This window comes from Macaca mulatta, chromosome 6, assembly GCF_049350105.2.
Source record: "Macaca mulatta isolate MMU2019108-1 chromosome 6, T2T-MMU8v2.0, whole genome shotgun sequence".
NCBI lineage: Eukaryota > Metazoa > Chordata > Mammalia > Primates > Cercopithecidae > Macaca > Macaca mulatta.
In genome coordinates this window covers 132328675-132350074 of record NC_133411.1, presented here as the reverse complement: position 1 = coordinate 132350074, position 21400 = coordinate 132328675, and the positions used below count along the sequence as shown (strand labels likewise).

The window sequence follows — 21400 nt, the reverse complement described above, 5'->3', positions numbered from 1 at the left end:
GTGTAGTGGAAACCCACTTATGGTCTCCCCGACCCCCAACTCAGTTAATGACTAAGGCAGAAAAGGAACTCCAGTGAAAGAGAACATTTTTAGACCTAGTTTCTGAGAATCTGCATTACTGGTATCTTTTTGGTTAATGCAACCGAGCCAAAATAAAATCCTTGGTTCCTTAGTGCTTTGTAGTCCTCATACTCTCTTTAGTCACTTTTCATAATACAGGTGATCATTTATTTGGCCGTGTATTTTTTTTTTTTATTGTATCTATTCCCAGAATCAACTTTATCTTGTTCTTTCAAAAAGCTGATCTTTATACAGGTTGTGAATTAAAGATAGAAAAACCGAAATGAGTGTTTAAAAGATATATATACATATGTTTTTATTGGGGAGTGGAATAAAGGAGAGAAAGAAAGTCATACTAGACATCTGTTTTTTCTCTTTAGAAGTATAGTTCTCCATTATACTGCCTTGGTAGGAATAACCATTCCCAGGGACACCTATGCCTGACTTCTTTTCTCAAATATCCTTTCTTACCCATTAGGATGCATTTTGGTATTCAGCTCTGGATATCATATTTCCTCTGTTCATCTTCCTTTTTCTGGTCCTAGATGCTATAAAGAAATTTGCAAATTATGAAGAAAAATAGACTAGGAATATCCAAACTGGGAAAGGAAGCTTATATTTTTAAAAAACAACGCCAAGTTTTTTGCTTAATTATGAAGGAAAGTTCTTTGCAAATTATACTTTATTTAAAAATTGTTTTTAGTCTTTAATTGAATTAAAGACCCAGAATGAACATGAGCCAGAGCATTCAAAGAAGAAAGTTTTAACCCCCATAAAGGAGAAGACACTTACTGAGCCAAAATCACCAAGAGTGTCCCCTGTTCCATCTCACAACCAGTCACCTCCAACAAAAGATGATGCAACAGAAAGTGAAGTGGAAAGTTTACAGTATGATAGGGACACCAAACCAAATCCAAAAGGTAAGGTTTTTTTGTTTGTTTGTTTACAGATCTTTGAGGTATTGCATTTTGCAGCCATCTAAAAACTGACTATGAGAACTTAAATGAGTTTTAAGTAAAAATTATGGGGTTAAGAACCAATAAGGTTGGGCGCGGTGGCTCATGCCTGTGATCCCAGCACTTTGGGAGGCTGAGGCAGGCGGATCACCTGAGATTGGGCATTTGAGATGAGCCTAACCAACATAGAGAAATCCTGTCTCTACTAAAAATGCAAAATTAGCCAGGCATGGTGGCTCATGCCTGTAATCCCAGCTACTCGGGAGGCTAAGGCAGGAGAATTGCTTGAACCCAGGAGGCAGAGGTTGTGGTGAGCCAAGATCGAGCCATTGCACTCCAGCCTGGTCAAAAAGAGTGGAACTCCGTCTCAAAAAAAAAAAAGAAAAGTAAAGAAAAAACCCACCAATAATGTGTGGAAATATAAAAAATTTCAATGCAAAGTCATTGCAATCTATCTAACTTCAAAATAGAATTCACTAAATTTATTTAAGGGATTTTTTATTTTACTTGTACACTGGAAATATCGTATTCAATAGACATTAAATAATACAGTTTTTGCAAATAGATTTTTTAAATGATTAGATTCTTAAATATGTTGAATTTTAGAGAGAACAGTTATTAACTGCCTCTTATAGTAAACTCATTATAGCCATTTTTGATCCTAAAGTTAAGGGAGAGTCTGATAATGCATGATTATCTGATTTAATAAAAAATTTCCTTCCATTGCAGTTATAGTTAGTAGTGTAAATAACTAGTAGTGGATTAAGAGTTAGATCTCTTTGCTGTAAGTTACATCTCTGTCACTGAGTAGCTGTGTGACTTAGGCCACTCACCAAGTATCTCTGATCTATAATAGGGTTGGACTAGATACCTGTCTTCTTAAGTTTTAGCCTTCTGTTATTTTAAATATGCCTACAATAACCAAAACTACTTTAAAAAGGTGATGTCATTATATCAGTAAGTCTCATATACAGCCCTTCAAATGTTAAGTTATGTGCCTCCTGGAAATAAGTTAGTGCCTGCTAGGCTGCAGTCATACATATTTCTCTGTTGGTTCTGTACATTTTCTATGTGTGTTGAGAGTAAGCTCTTCTTTCACACAATTCTAGAATGGAAATTGAAACCTGGGTTATTTTGTGTGAGTTACTTTTAAGGTACTTATACCTCAATTCATATGTTCATGAGACAAAATAGCCCAATTCCTGCTTAAAGGTAAATGAGATGATAGCCTTAAACTATCTGTACAATTTAACAGAAACTGTTAACAAGTGTGATTGTTTTGTTTTATTTTATGTTCATTTTAGCCAGTTCTTCTGTACCTGCTTCACTGGCCCAGCCAGTGACTACATCCAATGCTTCAGAAGTAGCTTCAGGACAGAAGATTGCTGTTCCAGCAACATCACATCATTTTTGCTTTTCAATAGACTTAAGGAGTATACATGCCTTGGAGATTGGTTTTCCAATCAACTGTATATTAAGGTGTGATTTGATTTTGTTTCAAAGTATTATTTTCTGAAGAGAAAGGACTTTCCTGTGTTTGGGGAATTGCAAAGAGAAATGGTCACCAAAGAAGTTATAACATTTGTTAAATCAGTGGACTAAAAGGGGGTAAGGCTATATCCTAATGATTTTGAATTCAAACAAGGGTAGCATTGGTAGAGGAGAGGTAACTGTCTTATCTATTCTGTTATAATAATTGTAGGCATTTATAATAATTTAATATAACTATTATATGTATTTTGATATACATAATATGCCATTTAAAGTACAGTGCCTCTTAAACTTCAAAAGTGCTTTCTTTCTGGAAAAAGGTATTACCGGTCAAAATAATGGTAGTGTATTATCTGATTTTTCTATATAACTGTATTATAATGGGAGCTCATATTCCTAATACCCACATTTCATAGCTATGAATCTAAACACCATACTTAATCAGCTGTAAGTGGAATGTGTCTACATTGTTCTATATTAAGAATTTTATATAATATATTTAAGTAGTTTTACACAATTTGTTTTTAATGATGTTACATTTTTATAGTCTTTTGTGCCTGAGATATAAATTAAATATAATACAATAATGTGTTTAGTTTGGGGTAGTTAGCATCTCCTCATAAATTTCTTTGGAACAAGCATTAGCATTTACAAAAGTTGAGGAAATAAATTGTTAAATCCACTTAACACTCTTCATAGAATTCACTTGATACAGACTAATAGTTCTATCTTTGAATCATTTTAAGGCACTTTAAAAATGCTGACCATTTAACTTTTTCTGTTTGATAAATTTTCATACACTGCTCTCTATTGGTATGGAATTGTAGTTTGCAACTGTATCATGGAATTTGTTAGGTAACACTGGTATTTGAAAAGTTTCTCATCTGCATGACTTCCTTTATTTATTTATTTTTCTTTTAATCACTAAATCCTGTAGTGTGGTGGTAAGCATAGGGAGTTGAAACTCTAGGGCACTTAACTTTCTCAGAGATAACTTGATTTAAATGGATATGTAATTATATAGGAATTGGGTGAATACATAGAATTCTTATTGGAAAGCAGTTTTTACTATTAGTGTTTAAATTTTGGTTCTCATATATGAATAACAAGATGCAAGATTAAATTTAAATGAGCATTATAATATCTTTATATTTGGCTTTAAATACAAAGTAAGTTCAGCAGTAGTCAAGCATTCTTCCATTTAATCTAGCGTGGGTTTGTGATGAAAGGGAGAAACAGTGTTGTTATGTCACTCTCTGATTCATCCATAATACATTCAAATTGCTTGCATCCTTGCAAGATTACCATAATTACCAGATTACCCTGAATGCATCCTTTTGGAGTTGACTAAGGGCTTTTTATCCCATAAAAAATCAGGACACTATTTTATAAAATAAACTAGGTTTACAAATAAATTTAGGAAACATTTCTTGAATATTATATATGGCAGAAACTGCCTGTGTCCCTGGGAGTGCAGAGATAAAAAAAGTAGGACATGTGCCCTCAAGAAACTTACACAGATGGCAGCTTGGTATTTCTACCATGTTTCTATTAAAAAGTTATATTTGCTCATAATATTCATATTGTACTTTTTTTCTAAAAAACAGACTAAATCTCGTCTGTATACCATATCATAAGATTTTTTTTTTTTTTTTTTTTTTTAATTCTAGGTACTCATATCCATTCTTTGGAAGTGCAGCTCCTATTATGACAAATCCTCCTGTAGAAGTTCGGAAAAACATGGAAGTTTTTCTTCCGCAATCTTACTGTGCATTTGATTTTGCAACTATGCCTCATCAGCTGCAAGACACTTTCTTAAGGTAATGCATACAGTGTATGTATGATATTAATTATTTTAAGTCAATTCTTGAAAATATGTATTTTATTAAAAAGGAATTCCTATAGGTTTAAATCCATAGCAGTTTATGCATTTGAGGATCAAGAAACGAATTTACTAATGATGTGTATGAAATTTGTGCATCTGCTACAGGGTTTTGCATGGTTTATTATAAAGGTTCTTTTTTAGATTTTCCTATCTTATTTACCTGAATTTGTTAAAACAAACTATATGTAATGAGGGACCTTTGAAAAGTGGTCTTGCCTTTTCCTAATATAATATGGGAAGATAAAAAGCTAAGAACTAAATATTATTGTTGATTCACTGAATGAAAAAAATTGTTTTTTCTAATTTTCTGAACCTGTAACTAGAGATGTTAATCTGACTATCTGAAATGGATTCATGAAAAAATCTGAGATCTGCAAAACACCTTTACTTTCTCAGAGTATCACAATTCAAATTTATACATTATTTAAAAACGAATGAAGGGTAACTTAAATCTAACCATTTGTGGTAATTACAGCATTTGAAGGTTTTTATTACATAGAAAATGGTACAAAAAATGTAATAGTAGGCCTGGCATGGTGGCTTACACCTGTAATCCCAACACTTTGGGAGGCCAACGTGAGCAGATTGCTTTGAGCCCAGGAATTTGAGACTAGCCTGGGCAAAATGGCGAAACCCTGTCTCTACAAAAAATACAAAAGTTAGCCAGCATGGTGGTATGCACCTGCAGTCCCAGCTACTCAGGGGGCTAAAACGGGAGGATCACTTGAGCCCAGGAGGTTGAGGCTGTCGTGAGTTGTGACTATGCCACTGCACAGCAGTCTGAGTGGCAGAGCAAGACTCTGTCTCAAAAAAAAAAAAAGTATAGTCATGAATTACTTAAAGATAGGGATACATTATGAAAAATACATTATTAGATAATTCTATTGTTGTGAACATTGTAGAATGTATGTACTTAGACAAACTTAGACGGTATAACCTACTGTGCACCTAAGCTAGATGGTATAGCCCATTGCTTCTAGACTGCGAATCTGCACAGCATGTGACTGTACTGAGTACTGTAGGCAGTTGGATAAAGGTAAGTATTTGTGTATCTAAACAGAAAAGATACAGTAAAAAATATGATATAATTTTATGGAACCACCATTGTATACGAGGCTCATCATTGATGGAAACATCATTTCATATTTGCTGCCTGTGAAATTTAGTGTTCAGTCTAACAATTGTGTTAGATGACATTCCAGGTAACAAAAAACATCTTTGACTCCATTAAGGGAATTCAAAGAATTTAGTTCAGAAAAGACTTTAGGTCAGAGTTGATAGGTATGAACACATGTTTCTCTCTTCCTTAGGATTCCATTACTGGTTGAACTATGGCACAAGGATAAAATGAGTAAAGATTTACTTCTGGGAATTGCGAGAATCCAGCTTTCTAATGTCTTGTCTTCAGAAAAAACTCGTTTTTTAGGTTCTAATGGTGAACAGTGTTGGCGTCAAACTTACAGTGAAACTGTGCCTATTATAGCAGCACAAGGGTAATGCATTTCACAGAATTGGTCTTTGCTTTTTCTTTTTAATTCGTTGAATGATTTTGATTAGCCAGCTACCATTTCACCCTTTTATAACCTCTTTTTTCTGATCCACCACTTCACCCTTTCATAACCTCTTTTTTCTGATCTTCTCTGACCTGTGGCAGCTATACCCCACTTTGCCCTTTAGCTTTCTGATACGCATTTCACCTCACAAAAGTCAAGAGTCTGTGCTACCATGGTATTGTAATAGTCAGATGGCTAATTATTTTCTTCCTCTCTCTAGCTTTAGAATTTTAAATGCAGGACCTATTTTTTTTTATTTTGTAATTTGAGATTAAACTTTATAATGTGTTTTATATTATTTTGCATTGGGAATGGCTGAGACTGTTTTCCCACTTAAAATATTTTACTCCTACCCCAAATCAAAAGTCTGAGGACATTATAGATATTTGGCAGTCAGAGGCGGTTTTTAAAATCATTATTGGTTTTTTTGCCCTGAACTTCATTGCCACAAAGAAAAACTTGGGTTTTTGTTAACATATTTTAAATACAGTAAAATACTTGTTGAATTATCTTTTTAAAATTAACAATAAAAGTTTAAAATTTAATTTAACATTATATATCATATGCCCTTTATTGTTAAAGACTAAAAAAAAAGATAGAAATGAGGCTCAGTAAAATTTTAGATCTAAAAGTATTATTGAAATGTCTTTCCTCACTCCTCACCATTCGTAGCCATTTTGTTTCAACTCCTATTGTTGAAGAATCTTTCTTAAAAATTAGCGTTTTTTCTGTCATCATAAGATAAAATATTAATAATGAAAGCTATTTTAATGCTGCCTGTTTGTTATGAATATTTACTTTCATTGCCCTACTTTGTAGACAGAAAGTTTTAGGAGATTTACTTAAGTGAGAACCTTAGATACTCTCAGGAGCTTCTGTCAGATATAGTAATGCTTCATTTAACCTTATTCATTTCTTCTGAAATCTGTGAGATTACAAGAAGAAAATGTAAAAGTTGGTTAATTAAGATTTCTAATTGTGTGAGAACCATTCATTCAAGTTTTGTTTGACCAGAGCATATTTGATTTAGACAAAATCATGGTTTTGTATTGCTAATATTTTATTTTCTTCTAATATTTTCTCTTGTTTTCATTTGGCTAATGGCAAATGCTGCATGCAGTTCTATGATGCAAAGAGGTGCTCATTATGATAATACTAACATATAATTATCCTAGAAGCATTGCTTATGTGCCAATTATACCTAGAGGCATTGCTTATATCTAGTAAAATATTTATGAGTGTGTACATCCCAGGAAAAGTAGAAAAAAGAATTCAGAATAACCAATATAATCAAGAGTAGGGGAATTGTTAAGTATATTTTACTACATAAATTCATTTGTATATTTTACAGACAATAAAAAAAAATCACATTTTTAAATGAATATTATGATGTGAGAAAATGCCCCTGATGTAAATAGGAAAACAAGACAAAACTATGTGAAGTCAACATGGATGTGTGCATGTATATCTATATGTAAATAAAACAGGAAGGAAATAAACTACATATTAGCAATAATTACCTGTGGGCAGTAAGACTTTAAATTTCACCTTTATACCTTTTACAACTCTTAACGGGGTCATTTTGTAGTAAACGTATGCATGTATTTAGCAGGGTGTTTGTGATGATCAGTTTATATATATAGAAGGTGTTGAAGCCTACAGAAGCTGCTGCAGTTTCAAAAACAATAGAGTTAGGTGCAGAAAATGTTGCTTACTCCCCATTGCTAAAGCACTGTGGAAATAAAAGGAAAAATAATATAAAAGTATTTCTGTGAATTTTAAGGTATTTCTTATTTTATTTGTAGATCAAATAACAGGATAGCAGATCTTTCTTACACAGTGACTCTAGAAGATTACGGACTAGTAAAAATGCGTGAGATTTTTGTCTCTGATTCATCTCAGGTAAATATAATTTAATCTTATCAAATTATTTTTTAAAAGGAATCTAATGTGCATATGTGTGTGTTTAAATGTACTTTTTGGTTCATCTCTTAGGGTGTGTCTGCCATACAACAAAAGCCATCTTCTCTTCCTCCAGCACCTTGTCCTTCAGAGATCCAGACAGAGCCTCGTGAAACCTTAGAATACAAAGCAGCACTTGAACTAGAAATGTGGAAGGAGATGCAAGAAGATATATTTGAAAATCAGGTTACTTTTTAAACGTTACTTTAAAAATTCTGTTTTGTCTACTCTGTATATTTTTCCTTCTCCATAGCAAGGTTTAATCTCTAAGTTCTGTAGGTATTTTATCTAATTTCTTTGAATGTCAACAATGCCTTACTTAAAAAAAAAAAAAATTGAGAATCAAAAATACCTGAAATGTGGCAACTTGGCAGAAGCCACTCAGAATTCTGTAAACTTTCTTCATGATTATTGGGTAAAATTAGGAAGTTACTCTTTAAATTTCATGTCCTCATTTGGCACACCCTCCTGGAACTTGCATCATTAGTCTCCAAACAAGTTAGAAAGCACAACCCACTGTTAGCTTTATACTTTCCTGAAGTGAACTCAAATGGATATCATTTGCCTCAGGCATCTTTTTTTTTTTTTTTTTTTTTTAAGAATAAAAAAGAATGCGTGAAAAAATCATATTAGTGATTAGTGTCGGTTCTTTGACAACTGATTCATTTATTTGACATATTTGGGGTTTTCTGGCGACTTTATTTTTCTTCCTTTTGTAGCTGAAGCAGAAAGAACTGGCTCATATGCAAGCTCTTGCAGAGGAATGGAAGAAAAGGGACCGAGAAAGAGAATCACTAGTAAAGAAAAAGGTAATAACTTGTGTAAAAGTGAGGAAGAAAAGGAAGAATATTAATGATAGTATCTTGTATTTGCATTAAAGACAGTCTCTGGAAGGAATAACTAGTTATAGTGGTGATATGTTGGCATGGAAGAAGTGGATGGTGGCTCTGGATAGAAGGGAAGCATTTCACTGTAAAGTATTTTGTGCTTTTGGAATATGCAAATGTGTTACCTATTCAAAAAATATATAAATATAGGCCAGGTATGGTGGCTCACACCTGTAATCCCAGCACTTTGGGAGGCTGAGGGAGGATTGCTTGAGGCCATGAGGTTGAGACCAGCCTGGACAACATAGTGAGACCCCCATCTCTTAAAGTGTGTGTGTATATGAATATACAAAAATGAATAGAGAAAAACCCTGCTGATGTGTAAAAAAGAAAAAGATAGCACATTTCAATATATATATAACTACATATTATAATCTTTAAGTTAATAAGATGCCTCAAAAATGTTTAAGTTATTTTTAAGAATTATGAAATAAGTCACATTTTTAAAAATGATAACATGAGACCATCTGATTTTATTCCTGAAGCAAGAGCTTAATATTTGTCCATTTATACTCAAGTTATTAAATAAAACAACCCTAACAGTTAGACTTTCTTCAAATATTCTATTAATAATTGTAGGACTTTAGAAATACTCTTAGTGGTTAGTCAGTATTCAGCTTCAGATTTGAGGGGATGGCTCTACAGGTCTCCAGTGCTCCTTCTCTCTGTAACCCCATCCTCTCATCAACTCTAGTTGCCTCAGCCTTTCTAGTCTCCATTCCATTTTCTCAGCTCAGCAAGATTGCTAGTGTCTGTTTGGGTTCCCCTTTCTTGAGCTACAGTCTTCAGGCAGTAAGCTAGATATATTGTAGGGGTTGCCTTATTTATTTCCCACCTTTTAGGGATCATCGTCCTGTGCTGCCAGTTGCCCAATGGCTGAAAACAGTTGTTTCATAAATGTTGTTTAATTTGTGTTTGTAGAGGAGGGCCATTTGTCTTTTATGGGTGGAAACAGAAGTACACAGGCCTTTGATTTTAAAATAACCATATCAGCTTTTTCTAACTTAATTCTCACCATTAAAAACTTGAATAACCAGTGAACTTTTTAAAAAGCTGAAAGACAAAAATAAGAGTACATCAAAGTCTCTATTCTTTAGAAAAGTTCAGATAATCAATATTACAATAATTAGAAGCCCTGACATACATTTTAACATTATACTAGTTATCTTGTTATTTAAGAGTGAGTTTTATATTAAGTAATATTTATAGACCTCACCTATTAGATATTCATTGAATCTGGGGGAGCTGGAAAATACCATTTTAATTTTAAACATTTTAGCCTAGCCTTTTAGACAAGATGAGTTTATCCTTGAACCATTTTTCTTCATTGCTGTTAAAGAGTATTTTAGTATTGAGGTCTACAAAATTCAAATCAGGAAATATTTGAAAAGTTAATAAAATTACTAGAAACGTGACAAAAATTCAATTTGTGCCATAATTAAACTTTCTGTGAAAACTCACGAAGTAATTTTTGGTTTATTGTCATTTTGGTAATAATGATCTTTTCAGCTAAAATTTGTAATTGGTTTCCATTTATACAGCTTCTACTCTTTCAGCCTGGAATGATGAGTTCCTGGCTAGTTAATAACTCCAGTCAGAAAACAATGTGATGCCTACCTAATAAGTGATTGTGCTGTTTACTCAAATTAATCATATGGTAAAGGTAGATTTGAGATTGAGATTTGCCATTTTCTTTCAACTTAAGTGCATTTTTGGGACCAAATACTTTAATTCATTTGTCTTAAAGTATCCTGTCTTGCATGGGATCAGTTTTTCTTTTAAATTTTTTCAACCACTACAAAATAAAGTCAGTAGTGAGAAAAAAAAAAAAGTTGCTTTTCAGTATGATCAAATATTTTAAAGCTAAATACTCAGACTCTCACTATAGTATTTTTTAAATGTCAATTTTATGTGAGCCTTTTCTGTTTATTTTTGTTTTGTTTACCTAATTTTTTTTTTAAATGATATATAACTTCTTTCATACTTTGAAAATTTACCTGAAGGAGTAAATCTCTACGTCGTTCATGTTCTGCCCTCTGGAGCAACTGAGATATACTCTGTCTTACATATGACTGTCCATCAGATAGCTGAAGATAGTCATTACCCACGTAGAAGGAAGACCTCAGTTCTACATAAGGGAGCATGAGGAAGTGTTCTGTAGATAAGATCATGCTTTCACTTTGGTGAAGATTGGTGGATATTGCCAGGTAGACTCAAAAGGTATTCCAGACACAGCCCCTATAGCAAAAGACAAAGAAGTTTGAAATAGACTCTGCATTAAGAAAATTATAAGTAGTTTGATGTTGGAAGAGGGGAGGAAAGAATGTGCCTCAAGAAATAAGAGAAGTTGATGCCCCGGAGAATAAATGATCTCATAATCCATTATGTAGAGTTTAGACTAGGTACTGTAGGGTTTTTTTAACCAGGCCTTCCTGAGAGAATGAAGCCCTTAATACCCTAAGGGATCCATTATTGGTAATAAATTAACTTTATCCTACGCATCTAAAATGGTAGTTATGTACCATTTTAGGAGAGGATGGAGAAAATAATTAAATCATTTTCTGTGTTTTGTGTCTCAGATGATAAACCCTGGTTGAGAAAGGTAGAAATATCAGAATTTTTTTAAATGAAGATTTTTATATAAAATAAGATAATTAGGTTTTCATTCTGTAACGATAATTCTGATGGAAGTATAGTGGATAGAATAGAGGAATGTGAAACTAATGTCCAGGAGACCAGGAAAGCAATATGTCTTAAAGAAAACGAAAGCCAAAAACTTACAGTAGCGAAAGGTTATGGAGAAAAGATGGGTGTTATAGAGATGATTTTAAGGAGGTTTAGGACCTCAAGCGCTAAGACGTCCTCACGGCTGCTCACAATCCTACTGCTTTCCCTAGTCAATTCATTTTCTCACTCACCAGAACAGTTAGTTTTTGTCTTAACAGACAATCCTTCCTCATCCTTACTCAGTTTATCTCTGTCTTTGAAACACTTCCTCTACTTGGCTTCTTTGACTATACTTTTTTTGGGGGCTATACTTTACTACTGTTGTATTCCGCTGTCTTCACTGGTCTCTCTTTCCTAATTTTCATGCTAGATTCTCCTCATATTGGCTTTATTGGCTTGTCCCAGAGCCCTGTCCTCAAATATCATCTTTTCTTCTCTCAGTATGCTCACTCCTTTGATGATTTCATTCAGTCTCTTGGCATTATATACACCAAGACACCCACCACACACACACCCCCATCCCCTTCTTCCCTGGACTCTGCACTTGGCTATTTAGTTGCTTACACTACATACGCATTTCAAATTTAACAGTCTTTTGTTTCCATCCTCTGTAAATTTAGATTAAGTCTAATATATTAGAGGATGTGGAAATCATAATATATGAATAACAGTTAAAATTTGTGTTTATCTTGGAGAAGAAAAAAGACCAGAAGGAGGAAATATGGCCATCACCAGTCTCAAATTCATAAAAGCACATTTTTTCTTTGAATTGGAGGATGTAAGTTGTGACTTTCCTATTCTCAGGTCCTGTGTTTCAGTGAAATGATACATATTTTTGAATTTGTGTGTGTTTTAAGTTTGGGAGAAGGTAGGTAACTTTTTTTTTTTAATACTATATTTTAGGTGGCTGAATATACTATTCTAGAAGGAAAACTTCAAAAAACTCTAATTGACTTGGAGAAGAGAGAGCAGCAGCTTGCTAGTGCGGAATCAGAGGTATTTCATTCATCTATCATATATTTTTTTTTTCCAGCATAGAGGGATTTCTTGCAAAGTAGAAATAGTATTTTGAAAGTTAGGTGCAAAATAGTCCCGAGAGAGAAGTGATTCAGGATGGGCTGCTTATAAGAATGAGACAGCAAAGACTGGAACTAGAGGGATTCCATTTATGGGAATCTTACATAATTATTTACAAAGAGGTGGAAAGTGGTGTTATTAGTAAGCATGTCATCTATCATACATCTTTATTTCACAGTCTATATATGAAATTCTTACTGTTTATTACTTTGTGCTCTATATATTTCGTGAAAATTGTCTCTTAGACATGCAGAAAACTGCTGTTCAAACTGCTATTCAGCATATCTTACATATTAGAATAGGTAGAAAAGTATGTCAGAGTGTTTAAACTTAATAGTGTAGATATGTTCCTAATACTAAGGCTCTATTCTGTGCGATTAGGCAAGAATCAGACGTTTCTAAAAGAAGAGAAACTTGGGCATATTTGCTTACACAATTAAAAAGGTTTTATTCAAATGGAAATGTTAAGTGGTTAGGGTTTTGAAGTGAATTTATACAAATTGTTTATAGATTTTTATATGTGTGTATAATAGTATTAAACAGTGATTGAAAATTTATAATGGTACAGTTGAACATTAACTGTCTAATAACTGAAAAAGATGTGAAAATAAATTTGTAAATATCCTGAACATTTGAGTGTATAGAAAGATATTGGAATATTGAATAGTATAATACAGCTAGTAATAAACCAACCTCTTAAAGATGCCTTTGTTTTAAGCTTCAAAGAGAAAAAAAGGAACTGCAATCAGAACGTCAACGGAACCTGCAAGAACTGCAGGACTCTATCCGTAGGGCCAAAGAGGACTGTATTCACCAAGTAGAACTAGAAAGGTTAAAAATCAAACAGCTTGAAGAGGATAAACACCGCCTTCAGCAACAGGTTGGATAACGTACTTATCATCTTTTTATACTTAGTTTATTTGCATTCTAATAATAAGAGAAATAGTTCACTACTAAAAAGTGGTAAAATTCACAGTAATTTAGACTATTAATCATATTTATTGCGCTGAGATTCAAATATACTTTAAGTTGGATCTTCTAACTGTTTTGTGTGAAATTGTGCATATTTCAGGTCATTTCCAACTTAAATCTTTTTCTGATAAGTCTTCTTTAAGCAAACAGATATTCTTCATGTAGCACTAAACCAAATTCATTTAAGGACCAAATTTAGTTAAGATCCAAATTTCATAAGAGAATTGTCAGTGTTCCTATTTCCTCTCCTCATACTCAGTAAAACTGATTGATATAATCAACACTGTTGTCCTTGTTTTTGTATTTTCTCTTCTCAACTTCCACATCACCACTCTCTTTTTTTTTCTATCTTTCTGGCCACCCTCAGGCTCTTTTGCAGGCTTGTCTTCCTTTAACCGTTACATGTTGGACTTCCTCCAAGCTCAGGACTTACTTTCTGCAAAAACAATCTTATTCATGATTTCATGCCCATGATTTCAGAGACAATCTGTACATCTGGGGACTTTCACATCCAGGGTCATATCCAAGACCTTACCTTTGCCCTCTAGACCCATATACCTGATTGCCTCTTTGGCATCTCTATTCAGATGTCTTAAAGGCATTTAAAACCCATTGTGGCCCTTCTCTCCATACTTGACCTTCTACCTGTAAATGTTCTTTGTTTCAGTGATGGGCCCCTCTAATCTACTCCTCATGTTGTAGCCAGAATGATATTTTTGAAATTTGGGAATCTTGATACTCTCCTCTTTAAAATCTTTCAGCATTGTCTCATTGCTCATAGGACAAAGATCAGAATCATTGCCTTGTCCTGCAGCCCTCTGCATAGATCAGAGCCTGTCTCTCTGACTTCATCCCACACTCTTGTGCCTGTGCTGTATACTCTCTGGCCATGCTTGTCTTCCATCAAGTTCTCAGGCATGCCATGCTCGCTTCACCCACAGGATCTTCATGTTTGCTGCATTATCTGGGCCTGGTGTACTCTGTTCCTCTTTCGGTTTTAAGCTAAAGCATCACCTACTCCTAGAAATCTTCCCTATTTCATGCTCCCCAAGTCTAGGTCAGGTTTTCATTTTATGGTCTCATAGGACATTATTCTCCTATTCTTTTTCTTTATGATATGTCATATCAGTTTGTTTTTATTTTCATTAGCATGATAATTTAATCAGTATCAGATTGTTTGCTCCATGAAAACTGTATCCCAGGAGTCCAGGCCAGTTGTCAACACATAATAGGGGCTCAATAAATATTTGCTTAAAAAAAAAGAATCAAGCTGTTAAAAATTAAGCTTATCTTTCTTGAAAAATTCCAGTGTAGATTAGATATGTATGATGAATGCCTCCCAAGTCTTCAGTAAATTTTCTCATGAACAGTTTCCACAGCAGCACAGGGCCATTATTTAGGTGGTTGTAAAAATATGAATTTGATTGTTACCAAGTAGGGTAGTCTCGTTTAAAATACAAAAGATAAAGTTGTAAAAGTGAGCACTTGTGGTGGGATTCACCAGTAATGCTTGTCTTCTTCCACTTAGCAGGAAGATTCAACCATCTAGAACAAAGGCTCTTAACACGTATTAGAGTCACCAGGAGAGCTCTTGAGAAATACGCATGTTTGTACCTTGTCTAAGACTGGTATAAGCAAGGCACAGTGGTTCACACTTGTAATCCCAACACTTTCAGAGGCCAAGGTGGGAGGATTGCTTGAGCCCAGGAGTTCAAGACCAGCCTGGGCAACATGGCAAAACTGCACCTTTGCAACACATATAAAAATTAGCCAGGCATGGTGGTGCACACCTGTGGTTCCAGTACTCAGGAGTCTGAGGTGGAAGCATCACTTGAGCCCAGGAGGTCAAGGCTCTAGTGAGCCGTAATCACAACATTGCACTCCAGCCTGAGCAACAGAATGAGACACTTTCTCAAAAAAAAGAAAAAAGACTTGCAGATAGTGTTGTATATTGTGTAGTTTACTTCTTTGTAGGAATAACTAACTTTGGTGGGAAGAACTGGTATTTTGGAAAAATTACCCGGAGCACACTTCTATTCTTGAACTACTGTTCTAAAACCTGGGGGAAAAAAGGGGAGGTAAGAAGGACAGGAGGAGTTACCAAGATGCCCAGATTGCTAAGTCCATGACTGTATGCATTTCACATTTTAGGTATGGAAAAGCTCTTTGGACCCTTACCTTGACCATGTTACATGTATTATACACACAATTCTAACTAGACTGGCAGAAGGGACAGTTAAATACACTGTCAGTGAGAGCTGATGAAGATAAAGTATCTGTACTCAAATAGATTATAGCAGGCACCAGAACTCAAATCACTATATTTATGGATCACTTAGCAAAGGAAAAAGAGCCCAACATGCCTTAATAGCTTACTGCTTTATAACCCTATTGTAACAAGAATTGTTTATGATAATGTTCTGGAATTGTGAAGAAACTACCAAATTTAATGTTTTCTTAGCTTTTGTTTAAAACAGAAAAGTGAGAGACTTTAGAAAGGTTTTCTTTTCAACTTTGGATGTTAAAAAATAGGTAAACTTCTGTCATATGGAAAATTCTCATGTATGGAACACCACATTTCCTAAAGATGCTAGATAAATCCTAATTATTACTGATGATTTCCATTTTTGCCGCATATTTTCTTAGTATTAATATTTCAGATTTAGGTAAGTCCTACGCCTTAGGGAAGAGATAATTGGTTTATCTAATGATGGATAGTCATAGCAGTACATGTTTTTGGAAAACATCTTCAGCAATCTTTGTTCGCATTTCAAAAAAAAGTCTCAAGAAGAACATCTTCGTACCTTTTTTTAGAAAAAATTTGAAACTATTCTAAAAGAAATTTGAATGTTCAGTCAAGGCTGACTGTCGTGTCATTTTGTTTTTCAGGAAGTATTGACTGCTTTAATGAAAGCATTATTCAAGGGGATGAAGAGGTCTGAAGTCGCTTTTTGCCCCTGCTACTGACTTAGCTCATTAGGTCTTTGACACTACCTTGATTTAGCTTCTTTGACTTTCAGGTTTTTTTTTTTTTTAACCTATTAGTATGAAGGAATTGAACCAAATAATCTTTAAATTACCTTAACTTGTAATAGTATCTGAATTTGTAAAATTCATACGGTACCAAACTATAGAAACAAGAAATGCTACATTAAAATTGAGCTTATTTTTATTTACATGGATACTTATCTGGCATATCTGTAATGCTCAGTCTTTTTTTGGCAGGGGGTCAGGATTATTCATTTTTTTCACATTTTCATTACATTGGGCCAGGCAGAGTCATGCACCAGAGTATTGATGATTATGTTATTCTTTTGCTTTCAAACAGAATTGGGATCCAGGTTGTCACTGTCTCTAAATTCAAGATCTGGAGCAGAATCAGAAGAGGTTGACCACTGCTGCTGGGGGCTAGGGGTCTCTGGGAAAAAGGAGTCAGCCTGGAGCTGACTATGGAGGCCTTATGTTCCAGGGCTCCATTGGGGTACCCGAGGATCTTCCATGTGGCTCAGAGGAGCTCCTCAAAACACAGGCCTGGAGTTAGAACTTAGGAATTGGAAGGACGACCACATTTGTAAAGACAGAACCTGAAAAGATGTCGTCCTTCCATCTGTATCCCAGAATCCTGTGTAGGCCTTCTCCTTAAGCAGAGGGCCAGGGTTGGGTTGTTGGCCTCAAAGTAGTCCGGTAAAAGTCTGGAAACTTGTCACCATCTCTTCTTTATGCTCCTGTGCTTTGGACACTGGGCACTTGCTTTAGACTATTCCTGATTGTTTATCCTCAACTCTTCAAATTCAAGAAATTTCCATTCTTTTAGTAAACTGAATCTCCCGGTCACTCCTTGATTTACTTAACTGGGCTGATGGTTTTTCTGGTTTATTTTTCCTTCTTTGTTTTCTGAGCATTTCTAGTAATTTTAGCCTGAAATCTCTTTCTCTGTTTTTATTCCTGAGTCTTCTCCTGAGATTCTTTTCCACTGTAGCTGTAGGGCCTAATCCTGGGTTGGCAGAGAACTTGCACTTACTCTGCTCTAATGGAATCCAGGAGAGACAGAGTTGCCTTAGTGTTGAAATGTGTTTGCTCATCTCTGCTTCTGTTGGTCTCTTGCTGAATTTTTTCTTACATGCGACATCTTAGTGTAAGTGTAAAAAAAGTGTATTTCTGAAGGTAACTTTTAAATTTGACATTTGAGCTTTACCAAAAACATTTTCATGATACTGTTTGATAAGAAATTTCATACTCTTCAAAAGTTTTTGTATAATCAGTTGATTTACTGAATTTTTAATGACTAAGGATCTTTATTTTCGTCATTATACCTTAGCAGTTTTCCAGATTTTCTACTATGAGCATGCTTTAGAATTAAAAAAAAAAAAGAAAGACCCTGTTGAATTGAATTCTTTATTGTTAAACTTTGCATATCATTGTTTTGAAATGGCTAAACTTTTTTTAATACAGCTTAATGATGCTGAAAATAAGTATAAGATTTTGGAAAAGGAGTTCCAACAGTTCAAGGACCAGCAAAACAACAAACCAGAAATCCGTCTACAGTCTGAAATAAATCTTCTCACCTTGGAAAAGGTACACATGTTAATTTTGCACAGTTTAACTAGTCCCAGTGATCAATTTATAAAATCAGTAAGTAATGTGTATACAATGTAATAATGTTTTGCTGTAGTGTTCTGATGTCAACGCATGAGAGAATTAAAGGCACATGATATTATTAGTACTTGAATTTCTTGGCTTATGTCAGTTGTAGCTTATACAAATTAGAGTCCTTGGTTGCAGACATCTCAGAATTGACTAACTCTAGTAAGGAAGGAATTTACAAAACTTTCAGGAGGCTAAAGAACTAGTTTCAGAATATGGGCAGGATAGGGGAAGCAAGGCATAGCCAAGATCCTGTCAGAAAACAGTCTACTTTGGATGCTCCTGTTGGTGCTGTCACTGCCATGTCACTGGATTCCCTGCTCTCTGATTCTAGTGTTATGCTGTTGAACTGTTTTGTGGTAGCCATTGTGAGTATTCTCTCCATGTATCACCCCTGTAGATTCGATGTCCTAGATAGGAGTATTCATTTGAACTACAGACTTGCACTCTGTCTGTCAGCTAGAAAGAAGGGATGGTTGTCTTACTTTGTTTTCTATTGTTGGAAGCCATGTTCTTCTCATTTAAATTGAGATTCCTCCACAAACAGAATGTTCAGGTGCTAGGCATTAAAAATGTGTAATGTCCATTAGACAATCTAAGTTTGACAATATGTGTTCTTGCATTTTATGATTTGATAACTTTTAGGCATGATTAAAAAAATATAGCATTCAGAGGAAAATAACACAGGTAATACATAGGAAAATTACCTTCAAAGTTTAAGGATTTGATTGTGCCAGCCATTCCCTGTCTTTTCCTACTCAGCTTTGTGTTGAAGGTTTCCTTGCCCTCATAGACTCGCCACCAGGGGACACTAGCAGAAGACTGGTGGGTGGAAGTTGGATCTATGCTGCAGTAGTTTTTTCCATCTCTCTCCTTCCTTTATTTTGACCCGCAGTAGTAGAATCTTTTTATGGTTCCATGTCCCATCAGAGAGCCCTTCTCTCCAGCTTTCTTCCTCACTGTCGTTGTAGTTCACTGGACAACAGAGCTCCGGTGAGCGTTTCCTTTGGGCATTTCTATAGTTTGGCTCTGTGTCCCCACCCAAATCTCATCTTGTATCTCCCATAATTCCCAGATGTTGTGGGAGGGACCCGGTGGGAGATAATTGAATCATGGGGGCAAGTCTTTTCTTGTGCTGTTCTCTTGATAGTGAATAAGTCTCCCAACATCTTATGGCTTTAAAAAATGGGAGTTTGGCTACACCAGCTCTCTCTTTGCTTGCCACCATCCACATAAAATGTGACTTGCTCCTCCTTGCCTTCTACCATGATTGTGAGGCTTCCCCAGCCACGTAGAACTGTGAGTTCTCCATTAAACCCGTTTCCTTTGTAAATTGCCCAGTCTCAGGTTTGTCTTTATCAGCAGTGTGAAAACAAACTAATATAGGCATCATGTTGACATTCAAAAAGTTTCAAATGTTGGAGCATTTTAGATTTTCGGATTAGAGATGCTGAACCTGTAGTAGTAGTTTACAAAATAAGGCTAATAAGAGAATGCTGGAAGTAAAGGTAATTTTTGGCCATATGGGGGAAGGTCTTAGATGCTAAGTTAAAGAATTCAAATGTTATCTGGTAAGAAAAGTCGATGTTACTCCCAAGTTTGTAAGATTGGTGTAATGGATGTTAATAGAAATGAGTTTTGATGAATCGTAATCAGAAAGCAACACTGGGGGCTGCGTGCAGTGGCTCATGCCTGTAATCCCAGCACTTTGAAAGGCACGGTGGGCAGATTGCTTGAGCTCAGGAGTTCAAGGCCAGCCTGGGCAACATGGAGAAACCCTGTCTCTACAGAAAAAAAAAAAAATATATATATATATATATATAAAAATGTGTATTATATGTACATTATATATATGTGTATATATACACACATACACCTATATATGTGTATATATACACACATACACCTATATATGTGTATATATAATGTACATACACCCTAGCTGGATGTGGTGGTATGTACCTGTTGTCCCAGCTACTCAGGAGGCTGAGGTGGGAGGAGCACTTGAGTCCAAAGAGGTTGAGACTACAGTGAGCCATGATCCCACCACTGCACTTCAGCCTGGGCGACAGCAAGAACTTATCTCAAAAAAAAAAAAAAAAACAAAGTAGCATTGGAGAGTGGGAGATAGACTTCCATGTTTGGGAAAATGGACTAAAGAATAACAATCACAGCCAAGAGTACTTTGAGAGAAGTAGTGTCTGGTGTCTGCTAAAGTGTGGCAGGGAGAGAAAGACTATGGAATAGCTTCAAAATCTTTTACTTAATAAATCCAGCACTCAGATCCTTAAAGCTTATGTTGAGATACTATAATCTGACAGTAGGCTGTGGAATAGATTCCTTTAGGAACTTTTAATACTTATTGTGTACTTTTTATACTTATTTCAGAACTACCATAATCCAAACTAAATTCTAAACTTTCCAAGGCAGAAACCATGTTATAGCTATTTTCATATTACCTGTTCTTAGGACAGCACACTGTACCTTATAGCACTGAGTAAACATTTTGTTAATCATGATGATGAACCAGCACCATCTTTGCTACTCAGAATTTTCATTTATTCATTTATTCAGCAAAAATTAATGGAGGGCATGTCGTCATCTTGGTACAAAACTGTTTTGAGATGTTAAGTTGCTGCTAATCATTCCACCAGCTATTTATTGAGTACTTTCTGTGTTCCTAGGATTATAGTTAGTCTTGCATTGAACAAGACAGATTCCTCAGGGAGATCCATTATAGAGGAGAGAGTAAAAAAAGAACGAGATCATTTTTGTTTATGTCAAACATAAAAGTAATAAAAAAGGTGATGTCATATTGAATGTGGCGATGTAGGTGGCCTGTCAGGATAGATACTACCCAACATAAGGTGGTTAAGGAAGGCCTTTTTGAGGAGGTAACTGACATTTTAATTGGGACCTGTGAGAAGAGAAGGAGCTAGCAATATGAAAAGCTATGGAAGGTGTCCAGGGAACAGCTAGCTACAAAGGAACTGAAGTGGGACTAAGCCTGGATTGTTTGAGGTTGAGGACGAAGGCCATCCTAGAGCATGAGGGAAGGAGAATATACAAGATGAGGTTCAAAATATGGGCCATTAAAGCCATGACAAGGAGTTTAGGTTTTTATTCTAATAGAGTTATAGTATAATAGTCCTTAACAGTATGAAAATGAGCCACATCACCTTGGTT

At 35.0% G+C, this 21400-nt stretch overlaps 1 protein-coding gene across 3 annotated transcripts in view; it reads left to right on the top strand.

The window, feature by feature from the left end:
* CEP120 (centrosomal protein 120) overlaps positions 1-21400 on the top strand; it is an 82382-nt gene that overhangs the window by 36396 nt on the left and 24586 nt on the right. For all 3 annotated transcript variants that reach the window (XM_015140660.3, XM_015140662.3, XM_028849697.2), the window contains 10 exons: positions 764-980; positions 2321-2495; positions 4178-4327; positions 5703-5885; positions 7751-7847; positions 7941-8093; positions 8627-8716; positions 12425-12517; positions 13317-13478; positions 18023-18145. In XM_015140660.3, coding sequence (XP_014996146.1) covers positions 764-980; positions 2321-2495; positions 4178-4327; positions 5703-5885; positions 7751-7847; positions 7941-8093; positions 8627-8716; positions 12425-12517; positions 13317-13478; positions 18023-18145 — 1443 coding nt within the window. The remainder of the gene's footprint in view (positions 1-763; positions 981-2320; positions 2496-4177; positions 4328-5702; positions 5886-7750; positions 7848-7940; positions 8094-8626; positions 8717-12424; positions 12518-13316; positions 13479-18022; positions 18146-21400) is intronic.